Here is a 24,060-nt window from a genome sequence, read left to right as displayed (position 1 = left end):
CAGACTTGCTTTGTGAGCAAGAGCACACTTTTTTGAGGTGGCTGTATGAGGTCAAAAATAGATTCTCTAAAACAAAACATGTAAAGCTCACAGGCTCCTGTGACTTCAACCTCACTGGCTCCTTGACTGACCCCAGGAGCTAAACAATCAAACATTTTCTTAGTGACTAGATTACGGTCACTGCACCACTTCCTTCCACATTCCTTCTCTATAGTCAGGAATATAAGATCCTGTGGTAAAAGAAATTTGTCCAACACCAACTTTTGGAATATATCTTTGCTTGTTCTAGGTAAGACTGGTAAGTTTTAGATAAGTTTGAATTTAACAGAATCTCAATATTTTTTTAATATATAAAGCAAACAGTAAAATTGCTTTGACTGCAATAAGATCCAACCAGACCATCCTAAAGGAAATCAGTCCTGAATATTCATTGGAAGGACTGATGCTGACTCCAATACTGTGGTCACCTGATGCGAAGAACTGACTCATTTGAAAAGACCCTGCTGGTGGGAAGAATTGAAGGCTGGAGGAGAAGGGGACGGCAGAGGATGAGATGGTTGGATGGCATCACCGACTCAATGGACGTGAGTTTGAGTAAACTCCAGGAGTTGGTGATAGACAGGGAGGCCTGGCGTGCTGCAGTCCATGGGGTTGCAATAGAGTTGGACATGACTGAGCAACTGAACTGAACTGAACTGAACAGTAAAATTCCATAAAAAAAAAAATCACTGTTGAAAGTTTAACTCCATTCAGAGTAGCTTTTGTTCTAAATAGGGAACAGGGGGAATTTTCAACTCCTTTTTCTCTGCCTTACCTCCAATGTGTCAACAAATATCTTGGGCTCTGATGTCAAACCTATCAGGAAGCCCACCACTTCTCAGTGCCTACTACTAACATCCTGCCCCAAGCTGCCAACACCTCTCAACCAGATCATAACAATTCCAACTGGTTTCTCTGCTTTCCTCTATGCCCTCCTCCTTCTCCTGACTCTTCTTCAATACAATAGCCAGCTTTGTCTTTAACATGTGAAGGCAGATCAAGTAACTCTTCTGCCCAATTCCTCAAAGGGTTCCCATTTCAATCAAAGTCAAAGCCGAAGCCTTATAATGGCCTATAAGCCCTATGTGATGTGTCTTCTCATTAGGATTTCACCTCATTTCCTTCATCTCTTTACCACTCTCTCACTCTTACTCAACACAAACTGACTTTCTTACTGCTCATTGAACAAGATTCTGGATGGCATCCCAGAGGCTATTCTTTCCTTCTAGAATAATCATCATATATTGGAATGGCTGACATGACATGCTGACATCCTTTCTGGGCGTTATTTAGATGGCACCTTTCCGGTTAGGACTCTTTTACCACTTTACCTTGTAAAAAAAAAAACAAACTACAACTTTTTACACTCTCTGTAGTCATCCCCAAGTTTATTTTTCACTCATCACTACCAAACACTGTATATATCATATTTCTTTCTCTGATGCATTATTTTTCTATTTCTGCTGCTATATCTCTAGCATTTATAAAAAGTCTGGAACCTATTGATCATTTACTACAAATTCTGAATTAGTCGAAGGACGCATGGGACACTTACATAGTAGAATTCTTTAGAAATGTTCTGTGCAATGTTACAAAATAATTTGGTTAGCAAAGATGCACCAACACTAATGTTAATGCTTAACATTTCATTTGACAACTGAAATGACCTCTTTTGAAATAGCTTCTCATTCAAAAATGAACTAACATTGCCAAGATGTAGACAACAATTTCCAAACTGGCTACTAGTCAGCAAATTCAAGTATGTCATTGACATTTTTTGAGAGAGGCTGGAATATGAAGGAACACCGAGTTTCTCTTGAGACACTGAGATAAAAAATGAATCAATGGTCAATACAGGCAATGCTTAGTTGACACAGCTAATCAATCTATTGCATTTTGTAGCTGCTTTTTGAATGAATCAGTTGCTTATCTTAATGCAAAGCATATCAACCACTGACTTTAAAGCTTCAGATAAACAGAACACCAATAAAGAGAAAGTCAGATGCTTTGTCAATGGCAACCCACTCCAGTATTCTTGCCTGGAGAATCCCAGGGACGGCAGAGCCTGGTGGGCTGCCGTCTACGGGGTCACACAGAGTCGGACACGACTGAAGCGACTTAGCAGCAGCAGCAGCAGCAGCAGATGCTTTGTAAATTGATGTGGTTTGATATAATAATGGTAACTTTAAAAATTCAAATTACATAATGGAGAAAGGATACTTATATTAGTTGTGATGTACTTTAGTGAAGTGATACACACGTGTTTTTGCTAAATATTATCTATGGTTTCCCTCTTTAGACAAATAAAACATAAGGCCTGATATGGAAGTGGGGGAAATTACTGAACAATAACAACCCCCAAAAATCATCATGGACTAAGGATATAAGTCTTTTATTTTCTACTTCCTGATGAAAGCTGGCATAAGCCTGGCAAGTTATTTGTCTCTACCTGAACTGCATAGATCTCCAGTGGACATTATTACCAGGTGTTTCCACTTGCAAGTTGAAAACTATCACTAGCTTGGGTGATGAGGATAACAGACTGACCAGAATGAATGTGGTGCTTTAATCAGATACCACACTTAGAGTCAGTAAATAGTTTCCCCAAAGGAACAGTTGGAAAACACATCAGATGACTTAAGTCAAAAGATTTTATACATCAATACTTAATGAGAAGTAATAAATATCAACCTTAATAGAAGAGATTGAAACACAAGAAAGTACTCAATCAATATTCTAACTTAGAGAATCAAGACTTAGGTTGAAAAAAATCTCTGCAACAGACTTTCAACTGATTCATGTTGAAGGAGGAAAACTGTCTTCATCCTCTTTACCGACCCCTATATGTCAATAGCACAAAAAAAGAATATTTTGTCTCTCAAACAGTTATAGACATGTATAAAATCAGAAAGTGATTTTTTCTTATCATGGTGTATTAATCAGTGCCATAATCTTTGAAAACTGATTAGAAAGCTGTGAATTAAAAAGAAAAACTTGGAAACATGAAAAATCTAATTTGACTAGATTCATAAACATACCCCTGTAAATTCCAAGCCATTATAACCACATTCTTGCAAACATATCCTTCTCTTCTCATAGTCAAGAATATAATAAAAATTAATTTTTATACTTATAATGATATGATTTGACATATAGCTGGTACTAAACATATGTTTTCACAGGGAAATGAAACATTTTTTAATGTTTCATTTAAACATACTTTTAATTCTAATTAATTCTTCCATTTGATTCTAAAATATTAATTCAGCTGGCTTCATTTTAAGTAATTGGAATTATGGATTCATATACTTAAAAATAAAGACAAACATAATAAATATTTATGACAAATGTATGCATATGCATATATAATCACAAGCATTATCTAGTTATACCCTGTATGTGAGACATCAAAAGAGACACAGATAAATAGAACAGTATTTTGGACTCTATGGGAGAGGGCGAGGGCGGGATTATATGGGAGAATGGCATTGAAGCATGTAAATTATCATATGTGAAACGAATCGCCAGTCCAGGTTCGATGCATGATACCGGGTGCTCGGGGCTGGTGCACCAGGATGACCCGGAGAGATGGGATGGGGAGGGAGGTGGGAGGGGGGTTCTGGAAGGGGAAAACATGTACACCCATGGTGGATTCATGTCAATGTATGGCAAAACAAATACAATATTGTAAAGTTAAAAAATAGATAAATAAACTAATTAAAAAAAAAAAAAGATTTCCCTTACCTAATCCTATAATTGTGAGCAGTTACCTTCAGTGAATGAAGCTGGGTAGATATCTCTCAATATTTACTGTGTTAAAGATGAAAGAACAAAGAATCTGAAGTTCAACTGAATAAAAGGGTAAATAATAAATTCCATGTAAAGTATATCAAATTAAGATAGTGGGACTAAAGTGTGAGAAAAGGGAAAATTGTAATCCATTTAGCCCTATGAAATGGTTTTTAATTTTTACAAAGTTAAAATAATTTAAAGAAGAATTTAAATAATTTGAATTTATCCTATAGAAACTATATAAAGGCTTATAAATAAGATGTAATGAGAAGAATGCTGCTGCTGCTGCTAAGTCGCTTCAGTCGTGTCCGACCCTGTGCGACCCCATAGACGGCAGCCCACCAGGCTCCGCCATCCCTGGGATTCTCCAGGCAAGAATACTGGAGTGGGTTGCCATTTCCTTCTCCAGTGAATGAAAGGGAAAGTGAAAGTGAAGACGCTCAGTCATGTCTGACTCTTAGCGACCCCATAGACTGTAGCCTACCAGGCTCCTCCGTCCATGGGATTTTCCAAGCAAGAGTACTGGAGTGGGGTGCCATTGCTTTCTCCGAGAAGAATGCTAGCAACTTGTAATAGAAAGTTCTGCAAAGCTTCATGGAATCCTGCTAGCTCAGAAGGTAAAGAATCTGCCTGCAATGCAGGAGGCCAGGGTTTGATCCTTGGGGTGGGAAGAACCCTGGTGAAGGAAATGGCAGCTCGCTCCAGTATTCTTGCCTGGTGAATTCCATGAACAGAGGATCCTGGTGGGCTACAGTACGCAGGGTCTCAGAGTCAGACATGACTTAGCGACCAACACGGTCACTTTTCATAGGATATAAACTGTAGCTATATGCAACAAAATGAAGAACAATCTACATAAAAATACCTAATTAAAAAAAAATCTTCTAAAATTATGCAATGAGCAGAAAAATTTGAATATGAAATACTAGGAGGAGATTATCTAGTTAAAAAAAGATAGAAAAGTATTATTCACATAGTATAATAAATTATAGATCAAAGTCAACTAAGCCAAACTAAAAATGTGGATAAAATTAACCATCTAAGTGGAAAAAAAAGATACAGGGTTGAAATATTTTAATTTCCAAAACATATATGGCCACATTTGTTTCTCTCTTTTCCTTAACTATTGTGTTAATGGAAAAATCTCTTGAGTGAACTGAATGATATTTAGAATAAGTATACGCTGTGCCATATGTCAGAAGAAACTATTTTATCACATTTTACAGAAGGAAAATTAAAACATGAATCAAAAGTGGAAACATTAAAAGGCACTAAAAACAGTATTGACCCAAGCAAAAAAATGCAATTACTGCAATATACTGTAAGTTATCTTAGCACTACCTTTAATTGTCATAATGCATTTATGCTAAACTACTATTTTCCTGGATGAAAATGTTTTATTTATTGTATTTTTCATTTTAATTTTTTGAATTTATGGATGTAAGGCATTTCAACCAGTATATGAAGCAGGATAGTCCAGTTTCAAAAAATATATAATCTAATAGAAAAATTAAGTATAATTAGTATAATTAAGCAGAAATATCTATATCATCTGTCTTCAAGAAGATACAATATAATAGAAAAAATAAGTGTAATTAAGTATAAATATCTATATTTTTGAAGTCAGATTTGGTGCCTTTCATCAAACTTGTATAGTAACACTGAATTCCAAAGAATGGTTAGATATATCTTCCTATGGTTGAATGTTCGTTTCCCCTAAATCCATATGTTGAAGTCCTAACCCCTCAAGGTGACAGTTTTGATGTGGATTGGGCACTGCTCACATTCTGAAGGAGGAACCCAAATGAATGGGATTACTGCCTTATAAAAGAGGCTCTAGAGAGATCTCTAGGGCCTTCTGCAATGTGAAGATTGGACACGTCTGCATCCCAGAAGACAGCACTCACCAGACCATGCTGGTGTTCTGATCTCAGACTTCCAGCCTCTAGAACTGTGAGAAATAAATTTCTCATATCTGTAAGTTACCCAGTCTGTGGTATTTTGCTATAGCAGCACAAATGTATGAAGATGTGTCTGTTAAACAGAGTTAGAAGTTCCTTAATGATGATGACATTTGATTTCAGCTGTGCATTAATGGATGAACAGGAATTGGATGTACAGAGAATTATTTTTTACAAAAAAAGAAGAAAAAAAGGAAGTCTGGTGAAACAAAAAGTTTTGCACAAAAGCAAAGATGTGGGAAAGACTAAGATATGTTGGAATGCTGACTTAAGTTTTTCAGTTTCTGAGGGTGGAACATATATTAGTGGTGAAAGTATTTCATCATGATAATAAAAACAGTTAACCCTTTTGAGCATATTTTAGGAGCTAAACACTGTATAATATGCTTCAGATTTACTCATTTACTGTATGCTCACAATATTTCTAAGAATCAGGTGTTAATATTATTTACATTTTATAGGTAAGAAAATAAGTTTATTCAGGGTTTAAGTAAATTGCTTAGGATCACAAAGCTACTAAGTAAAAAGAACTAGCTTCAAACTCTCATAGGCCTTGTAGTAAATGAGAAAGTAGGTTGAGGAAACACTGCACAGGTCATTTAATGTCAAGGTGATAAACTTGCTTTTAATTTGGGGTGCATTTGGGAAATGACACATGGAATACAATATGGATAAGTAGAATATAGTGGGATAGATGTAATTCCCATTTAACTTTTTAAACTTGTTTTTACTTTTAAAGTGGTGTAACATAACTCATGTCAGATGGGAAGGTAGTTTGTAAAAGTCTTATTTTACATTGCCTTGGTGTAGTATTGTGGAGTGAGGTTGGAAAGGCATTAGGTAAAAGGAAAAGGCGTTTCTGTATCCTTTTAGATTGATGCAGTGCGGAAAGAAAGATTATGTGCCAACATTCCTATTGGAAGCAGTGTCCAGTGGAGAGATGTAAGGCCTTAAGAATCCTCAGAGGTTCAGGAGCACATTAGATTTCACACATGCTAAACTATCATTTGATTGGATGAAAATGCTTTTTTTATTGTATTTTTAATTTTTATTTTATAAAGAAAGGTATTTATGTTTTTAATTATAAGGACAATAACCCAAGATTATTCAAAAAAAAAAAAAAACTTGTAGACACAGGTACAATAGCTGGATTCCTGAACAGAGAAATGCTCTTCTAATTTCTCAGAAAATAGGTCATAAGAACCTAAAATGGGTGATATTTTATTCTTAAGTAGAGACAGTTTAGTGTGATAAAGTAGAAGTTTTAAATTGTAGTGACTGTTTTATGTAGGTAATAGGATGTGGAAGGATGGATGTGGAAGGAGGATGTGGAGATTTGCAATTTGGGTTACAGGGTGAAACTGGGGGAAAAAAAAAGTAGAGTCAGTTTTAAGAAATGATGATGAGTTTGGTGTTGGCATGTTAGGCCAGTCCTGTATTGTGCAATCCTCTCTTGGGCATTGCCAAAACTCACTCAGGTAAACTATCAATCAAGCTGAATTATAGACTAAAACAATATAACCTTTTTGTTATTTGGATATTATTAGCAAAATACTTATACACAGAGGATATTTCAATCTGAAGATGATTGAGAAGCAATGGAATATGCTGTTTTAGGGGAATAAGGATCATTTTCCAAAAAACAATTAAAACCAATAATATACTGTGCATAAAAAAAAGAGCTTCTCATTTTGCAAATTAGTAGCTCTCACAATATCCCTGTTTCTTAATAAAGAGCTGATCTATCAGATCAAGGAAGTATTTCTCCTATTACCTGAAGACCTTACTTGTTACAATTCTCACTATATTTAAAGATACTTTACTGAATTTTTTAAATTTAAGAATGATAGTATATTTTAATAAATAAAATAATGTTAAATAATGCATTATTATTTTTAATCAGGAAAATCAAATACATTTAATTATACTGAGTTTAATTAAAGTATAAATATAATTAAACTGAAAGATCATTTTGGTAAATCTCAAAGAACAATTCATTCAAATTTTAGGTTATTGAATTAATATCAAAATTAGCAGACAATCCAGGGATGGTTAATTCACATTAGTCACTGAGGAGTGTCCTATGGCAACTTCTGATTCTCCTAGTCACCTTTCTAACTGTGGCAAACAGACACTTCTTTAGCTATAGAAATACATTTTTTCCAACTCAGACTTGTCCCTCTAACATATAAACCAGTAATGATTGAGTTCAACAAGTAAAATATATTGGCTTATTTCAAAATGGCTTTAAAATATTTCCAGTTTGAAAACATGGGTCCTTAAAAAAGCCACTTCTGTCTCCTAAAAAGAAAATACTCTCTCAGTGTTCATATATTTAATAATATATTTAACAAAGATTTATTGAGCATAACTCACTTCTGTCAGGCACTTGTCTAAATGCTAGAGATACAGCAGTTAACAAAATTAATAAAATTTTTGTTTTTGTGGAATTTACATTTTAGTGGAGGAAAAAGTCAGTAAGCAAGCAAACACTATTTAGTATTTTTTGGCAGTATTAAATTCTACAAAGAAAAGTAAAGCATTGGTGGTAATACGGATTCAAACTGTTCTTTAGAGAGAGTAGTCCAATTCAGAATATATTGAAAAGTTTAAAATAAAGAGTCTGAGAGAAAGAATGGAGTTAAGGGTGACTACAGTGTTTTGATTTGGACAACTGAGTGAAAAGGCTCACATTTAGCAAGATGGTCATCATTGGAGAAAACGTTGTTAGGGCAGAGCATCAAAAGCTTGGGAAACATGGAATTTGATATTTCCATTAAATATCCAAATGGACTTATTACGTTGGATCTCAGTATTTAAGTGAGTTTGGTGTTTAACAAGTAGGTCTAACATGTAGGGCTGGAGATGAAAACCTGCAAGTCCCAGTCTCTAGATGTTTAATAAAACCATGGAAAAGGATGTGTTTTTAAAGTCCTGATTCAGGATGAAAGCCTTAAGAAATCAATAGAAGAAGAGAACTTGTCCAAAGCACTGAACACTGAGTCATGCAAAACATACTGGCAAAATGAGGATTATGCAGCAAAATAAACCAAGCAAAAAAATGCACAGTAAGGTATTAATAATAAGAGAACTCCACCAATATACTCTTTAAAAGGGAAAGTATTCAAGGAGGAGACAAGATCAGTTGTGTGCTAAGGACTGATAACTGAATAATTATGCAACTGGAGGTCACTGGTAACTTTGGCAATAGAGGTGTAAGTAAGTAATAAGAATGTAAGACTCACTGAGGACAGAGGAGGCAATAGACAACATACTTTTTGCACAATGGGGAAAGAAAAATGGAGTGGTAGCTGGAGAGGAATACAGTTATTACAGAAGTTATTTCACAGCCTCTTTACAAGATCCTTGTATACTGATGGGCGTAATCCAGGAGAAAAGAGAATATTGATGATTTAAAGAGTAAAGAAGCGACTGTCTGAGTCTAACTCTTACACAGTTGAGAAAAGGTGGTACAGACGCACAATTACAGGGACTGGCCTTAGGAACAAAGTCAGTTTGTCCTTCCATTCAAATAAGAGAAAAAGTGAATAGTTCTAGATTTAGACAGATTGTTAGATTTAGGAGAGTTCAGGGTGAAAAAGAAAATTCTTTTTTGACTGCTTCTTTTTCCTCAGGGGAATATGAAAGATTATCATCTTCGAGTAAGGAGGAAGGAGGTAGACATATGAAAATTCATTATCTAGAGGTGGAAGAGGGAAAGGTCATTTAATCTATTTCACTGTTTCTGACGAAGCTGCCAACAGGTATAAATACATAGCGCGTATTTATTAAGATTACAATTTTCTACTTTGCTATTACAAAGACAGATGGGTTTTCAGTACTCAATGGTGATTATATACCAAGCTTCTAGATACTTTACTCGATATATTCCTTGTGATTTGATGGTATGTTGTTCTAAAACTCTAAAGTCTGTAAAGATATAAATTATCTAATAACTTGGCAAGTATTGTCTTTCACACAAAGCAAAAATGGAGGCTATGTGAGTCCTAGCGCTAAGAAGAAATGCTCACACACATTTAAAAATGCATTCAATACAGTGGATTTTCTCTTCTTAGGACTAAAATGCCTCTAAGCAGCTTAAGTAGGGAGAATATGCAGAATATGAGTTATCAAAGTCAAGAGCAAGTATGAATTCTGGGGAGCAGTGGTCAAGAGAGATTCTCTAACTGCCATTATTATTCAGTACATTGTTGGCTGCAACTGATACAGAGGAAATGCCTTGAAGGCTCTCTGAAAAAAAAACTTTCTGATTAATTAGAAAAAAAAATTAAAAACTTTTTTTTTCATTAGGTTTTAACCTTTGGCTTTCTGAGGGTTTCAATAACTCTATACTTCTACATTCCTTAAATAAAGCAATATAAAAAAATTATATATCCATGCCTAACCTTTTTTTTAAATATTTTTTTGATGTGGACTGTTTTTTAAAGTCTTTATTGAATTTGTTACAATATTGCTTCTCTTGTTTATGTTCTGGCTTTGTGGCAGGGAGGCATGTGGTATCTTAGTTGCTAGATGAGGGACTGAACCTGTAACCCCTGCATTGGAAGGTGAAGTCTTAACCATTGGATCACCAGAGAAGTCTGTCCAAGTCTAATCTTAAAATTAAACCATCTGTAATTTCTATGAATTCAAATGTGGCTCATTTCTTTTTATTTTTCATTTTGTGGGTCCAATTTTAAGACAAAGAAAGGGAGTTAACTGTAGAACATTACATGATCTATCACATATTCTGTGTTAGGGATTTCAATAATAGGTCAATAGCTAGTCTACATAAATTAAATGCAGTGACAGAAATTTGCAGTTTATATTGTGCCATTTGTGAAAACAAAGTTTATTGATTGTCATATCTAAAGCCCACAAATGTCGCTATGTAATTCTTAATATCCAAACAAAGACATCCGCAGCTATATTGCAGCTAAGATGTTAAGTGGTAAGAAAAATGGAAGATATGCATTTTTTCTGTGTCAAATATACTTTTTAGTCATGGGTAAATCAAAGGTGTCATGACACATGAAAAACATTGCAGGTAAGATTGTTATCTATCTTGCAATTTTGTTGCTGGAAAGAAGATTTAAGATATCAAGAAAAGTGTTAGACTGTGAAACTGATGTTCTCCAGCTGAGAAAAAAAAAGTAAAATTTTAAAAATAACAAAAACAGACATAGAATATTCATGAGGAGTTTTATACCTCAATACTGGAGGGCTCATTAACAGTTGTGTGAGTAGAAAAAAAAAAAAAAGAAAAGAAAAGTGATGCTGAACTTAAGTAAGTTACCCTTTGAATCTCTTTGACTTTCCTTTTATTGATCCTCAATATTCTAGTACCCTTATTCTGCTTCCTGAATGTTTAGGAAATTGCTTAAAACATCTGACAAACTTTTACCCAGAATACACTCTGTTCCAGACACTGTTATTTCTCTGTCACTTACAGCTTACCGTAGTGTACATCATTTTCTCCATGCATACGTGAATTAGTGAAAAACAACAAATCTTGATCCTATGCTGTTCTTGGTCTACAAGGCTTCCTCCTAGCTCAGAATTACTCATATATGTTCATGTCACCAAGTATCATTCACAGTTATGCCTTAATGAATTGACAAACTGTGCAGGAACTAATCTTTGAGCTATCTAAAAATAGTAAGAATGCTAAATAGTAAATCTTCACACTGTCAAGACATAATTACATATCATTCTGCAGGGAGCTACTCTTAGCTAGATGGTAGCCTGAAACAGGTCTGACCCAGTAGCTTCATAAACTACCAAAATTACAAACACTTAATATTATCCTTTCTAGGAATATTTAAATTTTAATATGGGTAATTATTAAAAAAAAGACAGCAATGCAATTATGCTTTACTAACTGAATTTCAATCATCACAAGTGACTGATGAGACTATGATACTCTGAACAAGGGTTCTTCCATTTTCTTTCTTTTTTAATTTTAAATTCCTGGGCTCTTTCCTTTCTATACAAGTACCAGCCTATTCCCCCTAGAAGCAGATCCAGTCTTGACAGAAAACCATGGAGGATTCCTCCAAATTCCAAAAGGAAAGTTTAAACTATTTATTAGTAGAGTATAATAGAAGTTAGAAGTAGGAGCCATAGGAAGATATATTTTATCTCTCTCTTTTTTCAACTGTTGCAAAGTAAGAAACTGCTATGGAAACAATTTCTAACATTATTTGGAGGTGTGCTACTATGGATTATCAGTTCAGTTCAGTTGTTCAGTCATGTCCGACTCCTTATGACCCCATGGCTTGCAGCACGCAGGCCTCCCTGTCCATCTCCAACTCCTGGAGTTTACTCAAACTCATGCCCATTAAGTCAGGGATGCTATCCAACCATCTCATCCTCTGTCATCCCCTTCTCCTCCTGCCTTCAGTCTTTCCCAGCCTCAAGGTCTTTTCAAATGAGTCAGTTTTTCGCATTAGGGGACCAAAGTATTGGAGTTTCAGCTTCAGCATCAGTCCTTCCAATGAATATTCAGGACTGCTTTCCTTTGGGATGGACTGGTTGGATCTCCTTGCAGTCCGAGGGACTATCAAGACTCTTCTCCAACAACACAATTCAAAACCATCAATTCTTTGGCGCTCAGCTTTCTTTATAGTCCAACTCTCACATCTATACATGACTACTGGAGAAACCATAGCTTGGACTAGATGGACCTTTGTTGGCAAAGTAATGTCTCTGCTTTTTAATATGCGGTCTAGATTGGTCATAACTTAACTTCCTAGGAGTAAGCATATTTTAATTTCATGCCTGCAGTCCCCATATGCAGTGATTTTGGAGCCCAAAAAAATAAAGTTAGCCACTGTTTCCATTGTTTCCCAATCTGTCTGCCATTAAGTGATGGGACCAGATACCATGATCTTAGTTTTCTGAATATTGATCTTTAAGCCAACTTTTTCACTCTCCTCTTTCACTTTCATCAAGAGGCTCTTTGCTTTCTGCCATAAGGGTGGTTTCATCTGCATATCTGAGGTTATTGATATTTCTACCAGGAATCTTGATTCCACCTTGTGCTTCCTCCAGCCCAGCGTTTCTCATGATGTACTCTGCATATAAGTTAAATAAGCAGGGTGACAATATACAGCCTTGATGTACTCTTTTTCCTATTTGGAACCATTCTGTTGTTCCATGTCCAGTTCTAACTGTTGCTTCCTGACCTGCATACAGGTTTCTCAAGAGGCAGGTCAGGTGGTCTGGTATTACCATCTCTTGAAGAATTTTCCAATTTGTTGTGGTCCACATAGTCAAAGGTTTTGGCATAGTCAATAAAGCAGAAATAAATATTTTTCTGGAACTCTCTTGCTTTTTTGATGATCCAGAGGATGTTGGCAGTTCAGTCTCTGGTTCCTCTGCCTTTTCTAAATCCAGTTTGAACATCTGGAAATTCATAGTTCACGTACTGTTGAAGCCTGGCTTGGAGAATTTTGAGCATTACTTTACTAGCGTGTGAGATGAGTGTAATTGTACAGTAGTTTAAGCATTCTTTGGCATTGCTTTTCTTTGGGATTGGAATGGAAATTGACCTTTACCAGTCCTGTGACCACTGCTGAGTTTTCCAAATTTCCTGGCATATTGAGTACAACACTTTCACAACACCATCTTTTAGTATTTGAAATAGGTCAAGTGGAATTCCATCACCTCCACTAGCTTTGTTCACAGTCATGCTTCCTAAGGCCCACTTGACTTCGCATTCCAGGATGTCCGGCTCTAGGTGAGTGATCACACCATCATGATTATCTGGGTCATGAAGATCTTTTTGTATAGTTCTTCTGTGTATTCTTGCCACTTCTTAATATCTTTTGTTTCTGTTAGGTCCATACAATTTCTGTCCTTTATTGTGCCCATCTTTGCATGAAATGTTCCCTTGGTATCTCTAATTTTCTTGAAGAGATTTCTAGACTTTCCCATTCTATTGTTTTCCTCTATTTCTTTGTACTGATTGCTGAGGAAGGCTTTTTTATCTCTCCTTGCTATTCTTGGGAACTCTGCATTCAAATGGGTATATCTTTCCTTTTCTCCTTGCCTTTTGCTTCTCTTCTATTTACAGCTATTTGTAAGGCTTCCTCAGACAACCATTTGGCCCTTTTGCATTTCTTTTTCTTGGAGATGGTCTTGATCCTTGCCTCCTGTAAATGTCAGGAACCTCCATCCACAGTTCTTCAGGCACTCTGTCTATCAGATCGAATCCCTTGAATCTATTTGTCACTTCCAATGTATAATCCTAAGGGATTTGAAGAAAGCAAATGCTATGGAAACAATTTCTAACTCTGTTTGGAGGTGTGCTAATGGATTATACAGGTATTATAATTTGTCTTTCTTACAACTAAGTGTTAGTTGCTCAGTTGCGTCCTACTCTTTGCAACCTCATGGACTGTAGCCCACCAGACTCCCCTGTTCATGGAATTTTTCAGGGAAGAATACTATACTGGATGTCCATTCCCTTCTCCAGGGTATTTTCCCGACCCAGGGATCAAACTCTGGTCTCCAGCATTGTGGGCAGAGTCTTTACTGTCTGAGCAACAACTAAGAGTTTTGCCTAAAAAGTCTCTCTGTACCCTCACCCAAATCAGTGAATATCAATGCATAAGTTGTAACAGAACCCCAAGGTTATTTAATAGGCTCTCTTCTCTCTCTACTCTGGTTCCTCTATGGCAAAGAGGTATGCTTTCTCTCTGACATGGTACCATTTAAGGCAGTGCCTCTACCCTGATGAACACAGAATTATTTAGTGCTCTTTATTTTTCTGCTACTTTAGTGCAATCAGTAAAGCCCTACAGGTACCAGAAACTGAACGCTGAGGTAAGTACTTGCCTTCAGCAAGTGGTGAGGACATTGAAAAGTACAGTTAGAGGAGACTGAACTCATCAGTTCATTCAAAATTGCCAGTAGTTCGAAAATTAAACACCCTTAACTATTATTTTTACTCTCATAGGTTCTGCATGGGCCCACTATCAACCAGGGGGGCCCACATTTAACACAAAATTCTACAACAAAATCAGCCTAAGCTAAAAGAAAGTTAAATTTTAAAAAAGAAAACAGAATAAACAAAGAAAAACATTTCATGTTCAGAGTTGATGTCATTACTAGAATTGATTTCAAAAAATATAAAAGGTATACAGGATTCTCACTGGATACCTATAGATGCCTGACAGTTACTAGTTTTTAATGTTTGTCCCATTCTAAAGTTACGAACAATTCATTATGACATTCGCATTCTAGCATGCCTCCTCCTACCTAGTAATATCAAGTATGCATAGTTAAAGTTGTTTTTTTTTTTTTTTTAACATAGATTGTTGACTTTCTTCCATTTGGGAATTACCTATTTTGATATCACACAGATACTTGGACTAGGTTACCTTTGAAGTTTCTCTCAACTTTGAAACATTTGATTCTATATTGCAGTAATCAGGTCAATCTTACTAAGTGTAGAAAAGGTTTTGTCTGTACTGCATGGATTACCAGATATGAAAAGGCCTCCTGCCTCATATTAATCTTTTCTTCCATCTGTCACACAGACTAAAATACCCTCTCCTATTAGAAGCATTTCTTAAAAGGGATCTGGAATTTTACTTGGATTTGGTCATTATATTACAAAAGAGGGACAATCAATTAACTTAATTTTTCTTATTACTATCAAATATTACATTGAAAATAATGTTCCACAGGCAAGCTTTGGGGGTGACTAGTTGGGAAGCAATCGTGGTTTTATTTTGTGCTAAGCTAGTTCACCACCATAACAGCAGCTTCCCAACCCACTGACTCTGCCACTCTGCCTTCACATAAATGGCTACTTATCCACAGATATTTTGCTTTCCCTTCTATTATCTAGTAAGGCCTTTGCAAAACTTTCCTTTTGTGTGCAATTCTAGCTGCCTACTGTAGTCTTTGGGTTTGATTTTTTTTTTTATTCATTAATTTAATTGGAGGTGAATTACTTTACTATATTTAGTGGGTTTTGCCATACACTGACATGAATCAGCCATGGGTGTACATGTGTCCCCCATTCTGAACCCCTCTTTCACTTCCCTCCCCATCTCATCCCACAGGGTTGTCCCAGTGCACTGGCTTTGAGTGTGTTGTTTCATGCATTGAACTTGGACTGGTGATCTATTTAACATATGGTAATATACATGTTTCAATTCTATTCTCTCAAATCATCCCATCCTTGCCTTTCTTTTTAATTATACAAATGCATTGTTTAAATATCCATGTGACTTTTAGAACTAGTCAGTATATGTCATAGACTTGTACTCATTTACTATATTACTCATTCTTCCCCAATTACAAGCCACAGGAACATTCCCATGAAAACTGTGTATTGTTTTAGTTATATACTCCAATATTATCATCAAGCCAACCACCTAGAAGTGAAGGCATTTATATATTTCTTCATCAATGGTAGAGTCATCAAACTCCTTGATGCAGTATTAATATCATGTGCCAGACCTCTTTGGTTACATTTCTTTTTGTCAGAAACATGTCCGTGTAGAAAGAAAGAAAGTCCTTCTTTGAATAGGATTTATTACACAACATTCTCCCTGTGTATTCACAGCAATATTGTGTGGATCAATAAATGAAAAAGCCTACTTCTTTCGTCTGTCAATATATTAAATCAGAACTCTCAGTGGTGGAAAAAAAGAGTAACATATAACTTGACCTATTTTTTCTGGAGGATTACACTAGAAAATAAATAGGGCCTCATAAACCAAGTCAGCAAATGAAAGAAAGAAACTAAGAAGTAAAAGAGTTCCTTTCTTGGTAATTTTCTGTACAAATATGTTTTGTAAATCATTAAGCATACTATCTCAGAGAAATAGTTGAAATTGCAACATGAGTTTATGATGTAAAGGGAAGCAGCAATAGCTTGCAGAGCAAATCCAATGCTTTGCTCAATTTAGTTTCAGGAAAGGGAACCCAGTCCCATGTCTAATTTCCCAGTTGCTAATAAAAGGGAGTAGGGGGACATTGATTAATTTATCAAAACATCATAATTTGAAAATGCATGAAATGAAAACTAATTTGGAGGAAGTTAGAAGATGCCAGATGGAATACCATGTATAATATTTTCATATATTGTCTCCAAGCTAATTCATGCATGAACACACACACAGACACAAAACAGTGTTATCCTATCATCACCAGAATACCTCATTAGCAAACCAACAATACTTAGGGTTTACTTAGACTGAACACCCTGTGGAAGATGTAGGCTTTATATGCATGTAAAAAATAAAGGGAAGGCAGTTTTGAAACATGAAATGAAAACACTTAAGAGGACAACACCTGTTTTAGTAATCTTAATTAGAAGGAACAATTAATTCTTTTTCCTTTCTTCCTTCCTCCCTTTCTTCCATAAATACACACTGAATACTTACATGTTCCAGGCAATTTTCAGAACTGAGTAAGTAACAGCAAACAAAATTGAAAAGTTCTGTACTCTCATAATGCTTATATTGTTCTGTGTAAACAAGTACATAAATAAGTTCATTTCAAATGGTAGTGCTATAAAGAAAATAAAACTGAAAAGTCATCCTGTTATAGAATAGGTATGAATAAATAAGAACAGTTGGGAAATAAGATAGTGTTGGAGAGAGTACACACCCTTAAATAGAATGGTCAGAGGTCATTCTGAGTGTTGACATTTTAGCTAAGACTTGAATGATAAGAATGTGACTATTTTAGGGAAAAGCATTGTATGCAGATCAAACAGCAAATGAAAAGACCTCAAGGAAAGAGAGAATGGCTGAAGGAGGAGGAAACCAGGCTGTCTGGTGTGTGATAAAAGGAGAAGTAGTAGGAGATGAGATGAAAATTAAATGGTACCAGATCATTAGCCTTTAGAGGTCCTGCGAGAAGTTGGGTTTTATTCTCAACATAAGTGAAATTACTGGGTGATTTTAAGCAAAATAATGGTGTGGTCTGGTTTATATTTTAACAGATAACTTTATTATGTGATACGTGAATTTTAGAGGGAAGCAGTAAACCACCGAAACCATTTAGGAATCTATCCTACATTCCAGGAGAGAGAGGAGTAATTCAAATCAATTAACCCATTTCCTTTGAACAGGTTTTTTTGTTCATTATAAACTTCCTGTAATGCAAGGAGTTTTGTAGTGATCAGTGATGACTAAAAGAACTTCTCTGAATTTGTAAGTATGGATCAGTGAATTAAAATGAAGGAAAAATCTATTTCTTCAAAGTCATATTGCTTTACGACATTTCTAATGAAAAGGAACTACAAACAGGAAATGAATTCTGGAAGGACAAAAAATAGATAACTTACCACTTTTGGCTTTGCAGGATCTGTTGTTTGACTGCATTATGTAGCCCTCCACACAACTGCAAGCATAGGATCCATACGTATTTATGCAGGACTGGCTGCATGTACCATAAATAGCACATTCATCTTGATCTAAAAGGAAAATTGGGATCATTATTAAGGGGATTTATTGTTGGGTACTTTTTTCCCCCTGAAGAAAACATTTTTTTTTTTCCTCAGACTTTGGAAATAGGCTATTTTTTTTTTTTTAAGGAAGAGCCAACTCCAACATATCTTTTCAAAACCAGAATCTGAACATAAAATTCATTATTATTTTAAGAGTTACAGACAAGATCAAGCTTAAAATCAAGCTGTTTACTTTAAAGGAGAATTTATTTGCATTTTTGATGGCCAGGCTAAAAGTCCTTGGCTATTTGTGCAAAGGCTTTACATGCAATCTGATGAATATTTGCTCAAGAGTTCTAGTGTATATAATTCTGGCTTTTTCAGTATTTTAACAAAGAACTAGTCTGGAAACACAATTTTCAATGAACACATTAAATGAAAGTTCTGGGGCAAGATATGTAAACCACCTTCACTAAATCAAAAGGAGAAAACTAAAATATTCATCAAAAAGAAAAATTTTATCTTATTTTTTTTAATATCTATGGCCCTCCTCCTATTTCTTCACTCCTTCCACTCCCAATACTTTTTTCCTCCAGCACTTGTCCAAGCATCTATAAGCAGCAGGTACCTAATGATTTTTCACCAACCAGACAAATTAAAAAAAAAAAATCTGTCAGTTAATAATTTAGACAAATGTGTATTCAGTCTGTATTGTGTACCAAGCACTATACTAATCCCTTAAGAAACTAAAACTGATAAAACATGGTTTCAACATCTAGGTGAAACAAGTCTAGTGAAATAAGAATCTCATTTCTATGCATTCACTTATAATAAAGGCAGTCTAGTTATGGTAGAAACAGAGAGAGGTAAATGAACCTGCTTGGAATTGAAGGGGGGATGTTAAGTGAAGGCTTCATACTGAGCTGAGATTAAAGGATGATTTAGATTTCCTCAGACTAAATAAAAATGGATCAGATGGAAAGAGGTATTGCAGTTAAACAAAACAGCATGTGAAATATCATTGGGATGACACAGTAGGGATTTCAAACAATTGTAAGTAATCTAGTGGAATAAGGGTAAATAAAGTGAAATGGTAAGAGGTAATATTGGGAAAACAGTCTGGGGATGAGATAATGAAGTTATTTGCATGCTAAAGTGCTATAACAGTATAGGCATTGGGGAAACATTAATTATAGGAGTTTTATGATCTACTTTGTATTTTAAAACTAAATAAAGTCATATGAAAATGGATTAATGAATATAGAGAAAGAATCCTGGAAAATTACCTATGTGCTAATTTCATAAAACAAATTGTGTTTAGAAGTCATAATATTTTGAACTATAGTGGCAGTAACAATGGAGAAGAAGGAATAGACTCAAATGTTTTAAGAAATAAAAAAGACAACATGTGAAGACTAGATTGGATATGTTGGAAGTGAATGATGGTTTAATTTATAAGAAATATAGATTTGATATCCCCCTCAGGGGATACCATGGTTTCTCTTGTTGCTCATTGTAAAAAATCCACCTGCCAATGTAGGAGACTCAGGTCCAATCCCTGGGTAGGGAAGATCCCCTGGAGAAGGAAATGGCAACCCCCTCCAATATTCTTACTCGGAGAATTTCATGGATAGAGGAGCCTGGCAGGTTACTGTCCATGGGGTCGCAAAGAGACAGAAATAACTGACATGCACTCACACACTTTAGAGAATATCATGGGAGGAAATACTAAATTTGATTTCGATGTATTTAATTTGAGATGTCTGCAGAGCATCCTTGAGTAAAGGTTAATAAGTAGTAGGAAATATGGGACAAGTAAATAATACAAGGTGAGATTGGTTTTGGAGTTTCACAGAATCAATAGCATATGGATAATAGATTTTAAAAAATAACAGAGACTTGATCCCACAAAGAGAAAGGGTAAGTCAGAAAACAGGTATAGAAAAATCCTGCAGGATACCAATAATAAAAAGGCAGGCAAGAAAGAGAAATCCATGAACCTCCTCTGAAGAGTGTTAAGTGGATTAAACTGCCTGGGTATAATAAGAATATCTATTTGGTCTTTGTTCTCAGTTTCTGGCAGAGTTTCTAACCCTTGTGATTTTCTGAGTTATACAAAGTAGCTTTTGTTAATTATATGAGGCCTTCTGAAATGCTCTCAAATCTAAACTAATGAGGTAACTCAGGGTGGGACCATTAGATAATCACAGAATGGGACTGGTCATCAGAAGACCAAACAAGTGATAAAAGGATAGAACTCTCAATCCCAACCTCTGACCCCAAGCAAAGAAAGGAGTTTACTAAGGAAAAGCAAAAAATTCCTGAGTACTCAAGGAACATTTAAATTAAGAAACTAAGCCAGATGTACATTATAAAGCAATGAGCCTCTAGGATAAGAATACCTGGGCTCTGAAGATCTGCATTTTAGTTCCAAAGTATTTTACTAAAAAGAGGTGCAGACTTAAGTAAATCACTTAATTTTTCTGGGTCTCACTTTTCTCATTTTGTCATGAGGATTTTAAAAAATATTCTCTGAGGATTTTTCTAATTTTAAGATTCTGTTGTTAAGGTAAAAGTTAAAATATTAAAGCAGAGGTTTAAAGTAATGAGCAAAGCATCAATTTCTTTGGAAAATATTCTGTTTATAAGTGATGCTGACAATCTAGATATTCCTCAGTTTTATACATAGATTCTATATTCTATGTTTTTCCTTATATAGATTTTATATACCATATAAAATAAGTTTTTATATTGTGGATACACACACACATACTAATGTTTATATATGTGGTTCTGAGGGGAGAGCCAACTTTAAACTCTCAAAAAAGAAACAAAAAAGTGAACATAAATACTATGTGGAGCACATGGTAAGTGTGCAAAGATATTTTATTAAATTTCTGTTAACTAAGCCTCTGTTAAAATAAAACTGAATAGAATAACATGTCATAGTTACCTTTACAACTTCTTCCATCTTCTTTTATTTCAAATCCATCCTCACAGTAGCACACTGTACTATTTCCGACTATAGCACATTTATGCTGACAATTCAACTGCTGGCAATTGGGCAACAGTTCTGTGGAGGAAAAACAAAGATATTATATCTTTATAACTATGCACACATGTATACTATTTAAATTTAAATGTTAATATTTATGCAGTGCATACTGTAATAATAAAACTTTGATATATTTCCTAGAAAGTTTCTGTACTGGTTTACAAAACAAACAATATTGATTCCCCCTAAAATATTCTGGATTGCGTTTGTTTGAAGTACTGTCAATAAAACTTCAGATCAATCTGTTCAGTCTTTCACTTTTCCCCTTATTACGTATGTTCAAAGTCACAAATCCTTTCAAATTCTGGTAAATTAAATTATTTCAAGAGGAAAAATGTCAACTCAGTGGTTGATTTCACCATTTATGCCTTTCCTATCTGACATATCCATTGATTTTCTATCTTTTGTGGCCTTGTTTTGATTTAGTAATCCATGTATAACCTTCATAGCAATCAATGTGAGTATATTCCATTTCAATAATTTATCTTTCATTAGTGGCAAAATATTAAACACTGGACATAATATATTTCATTATATCTAAACATTTTCAGAAAAAAATACATCATTGAAACCAAAGTTAACAAAACCTCAGAGCAAATTATGATTCAATATGATAAATGCATGAAACAGAGATGAACTGGCAGAGGCATGTTCATTGCACAAATAATTTCTAACATCAATACGATTTGCTAAACTATAAAAAGTATATGGATAGAATATATGATTGACTGTGGTGTCTGAAAATAGGGATATTAATGGATTGTGGCAATTTCTTTTTTTCCCCCCAATAGGGAGAAAAATAAAGGTTTTAAAGTTAAATAATTCAAAATAAATATCTGCTACAGACTTAGCTGGTGTTTCAGAAATATTATAAATTTTGATAAAAATACATGAAAACTCCAAAGTGTAAAAGAATAGCTAGTACATTCAAACCTGAAAATTTTCTATTTTACTAAAAATTAATTATTTATAGTATTATCTGAGCCCCATTGCTTTTCAACTTTTATACAACTATTTTATGCAGCATCACTTCTTAAAAATTTAAAACTCCTTCTTAACGGTCACCTGCAAATGATGATCTTGTTTTCTGTTTTCCTGAGAAAATCGAGGCTATCAACAGAAAATTTCCACAGATTTATGCTTCACATTGGCTTTCTTGCTTTCATATCTGGTTCAACTCACAATTAAAGCTCCAACCACAATTCCTGTGCACAAATCCCTGCTCCTTTCACTTACTCAGGGATCAGTTCAGTTTTTCTCAACTTCCTCTCATAATCATTTTTAAAAATTTATATCAGATCAAAGATCAAATTAGATCAAATTATATTAAAGCCTCCATCTCTTTTTGTCAATTAAATTTCACTGGAACATAATCACAGTCATTTGTTTACACATTGCCTATGGCTGCTTTTTACAAACAGAGCTCAACTAGTTGCCTTAGTTGAGTCGTTGGCCTCCCAAATCTAAAATATTAATATTTGCTATATCCCTTTACAGAAAGTTTTCTGACCTTTGTATTAACTCATTTTCAGCATCAAACATAATTTTATTAAAAACAAAAAAAGCTTGATCTCACTTCCTCTACTAGTCACTGTTGCCCAATTTCTCTGTTCCACTTTATAATAAAAATTTACAGAATGATCCATACTCACTGCCTCTCCTTCCTCTTTGTTTCAATCTTAAGCCCAATCCATCAAGCTTTTATCTCCATTGCTCTAGAAACTGCTCATACATAAGTCTCTGATGACCTTAATGTTGATAAGTACAATGGCCTTTTCTCAATCCTCAACTGACTTGACCTATGAGCAGCACTTCACACTGATAACTACTCCTTCCTGATACACAGTCATCACTTTGCTTCCAGGGATCCTGGTTTTCCTATTTCACAGCCTCTTTTTTATGGTTCTACATTTTCCTCTCAACTTCTTAAGGCTGAAGTGCCCCAGGGAAGAACCTGGTTCTTTTTCTCTTGCCTAACAATATGCTACCAGTAAATTCATCAATTGTCATAGCTTCCCCTCTAACTGGAACATAACTCCAATCCCTTAACTTGAAAGCTTTAACTTGTGCCCTATTTAACTTCTGATTTTCACTGCTATGATTACAATTGAGACTTCAAATCTATTTACCTTTGAGATGAAAGTAAAAGCGAAAGTCCCTCAGTTGTGTCCAACTCTTTGGGACCCCATGGACTTCACAGTCCATGGAATTCTCTAGGCCAGAATACTGGAGTGGGTAGCCTTTCCCTTCTCCAGGGGATCTTCCCAACCCAGGGATCAAACCCAGGTCTCCTGCATTGCAGGCGGATTCTTTACCAGCTGAGCCACAAGGGAAGCTGGTATTCCTTTGAGATACCTGGAACAATTTCTGCTTTCTTTATATAAATTCAACCAATATATGAATCAATTACACCTGATTTGTAGGTTTGAAATTTGGGTCAATGCTAATTATATGCTAATATAAACATTAACATTTACATAATGTGCAAAGACCAGTCATTTGGTCTACAAAATGTTATTAATAAAAATACAGAATAAATGTGTTGTGCTTAGCTTCGCAACTGTGTTCAACTCTTTGTGACCACATGGACAGTAGCCTGCCAGGCTCCTCTGTCCATGGAGATTTTCCAGGCAAGAATACTAGAGTGGGTAGTCATTCCCTTCTCCACAGGATCTTCCCATCCCAGGGATCAAACCCAGGTCTCCCACATTGCAGAAAGATTCTTTACCGTCTGAGCTACCAGGAAAATCCATAGAATAAATGTATCTTTAGAAATTATGACATTTTTGTTTTGTATG

At 35.1% G+C, this 24,060-nt stretch overlaps 1 protein-coding gene across 1 annotated transcript in view; it reads right to left on the bottom strand.

Annotated features, from left to right (window-relative positions):
* The window catches only part of LRP1B (LDL receptor related protein 1B), a 2,070,111-nt gene that overhangs the window by 1,128,664 nt on the left and 917,387 nt on the right, over window positions 1-24,060 (bottom strand). The window contains exons 4-5 of the mRNA XM_081584839.1: window positions 21,161-21,280; window positions 18,106-18,234 (exon numbers count right to left, since the gene is read on the bottom strand). Of these exons, the coding sequence (XP_081440965.1) occupies window positions 18,106-18,234; window positions 21,161-21,280 (249 nt within the window). The remainder of the gene's footprint in view (window positions 1-18,105; window positions 18,235-21,160; window positions 21,281-24,060) is intronic.

The sequence above is a fragment of the Giraffa tippelskirchi genome, chromosome 3 (genome assembly GCF_054371585.1).
Source record: "Giraffa tippelskirchi isolate mGirTip1 chromosome 3, T2T-mGirTip1v1.2.pri, whole genome shotgun sequence".
Taxonomy (NCBI): domain Eukaryota; kingdom Metazoa; phylum Chordata; class Mammalia; order Artiodactyla; family Giraffidae; genus Giraffa; species Giraffa tippelskirchi.
The sequence above is the reverse complement of the archived record's forward strand: the minus strand, read 5'-3'. Positions and strand labels throughout refer to the sequence as shown.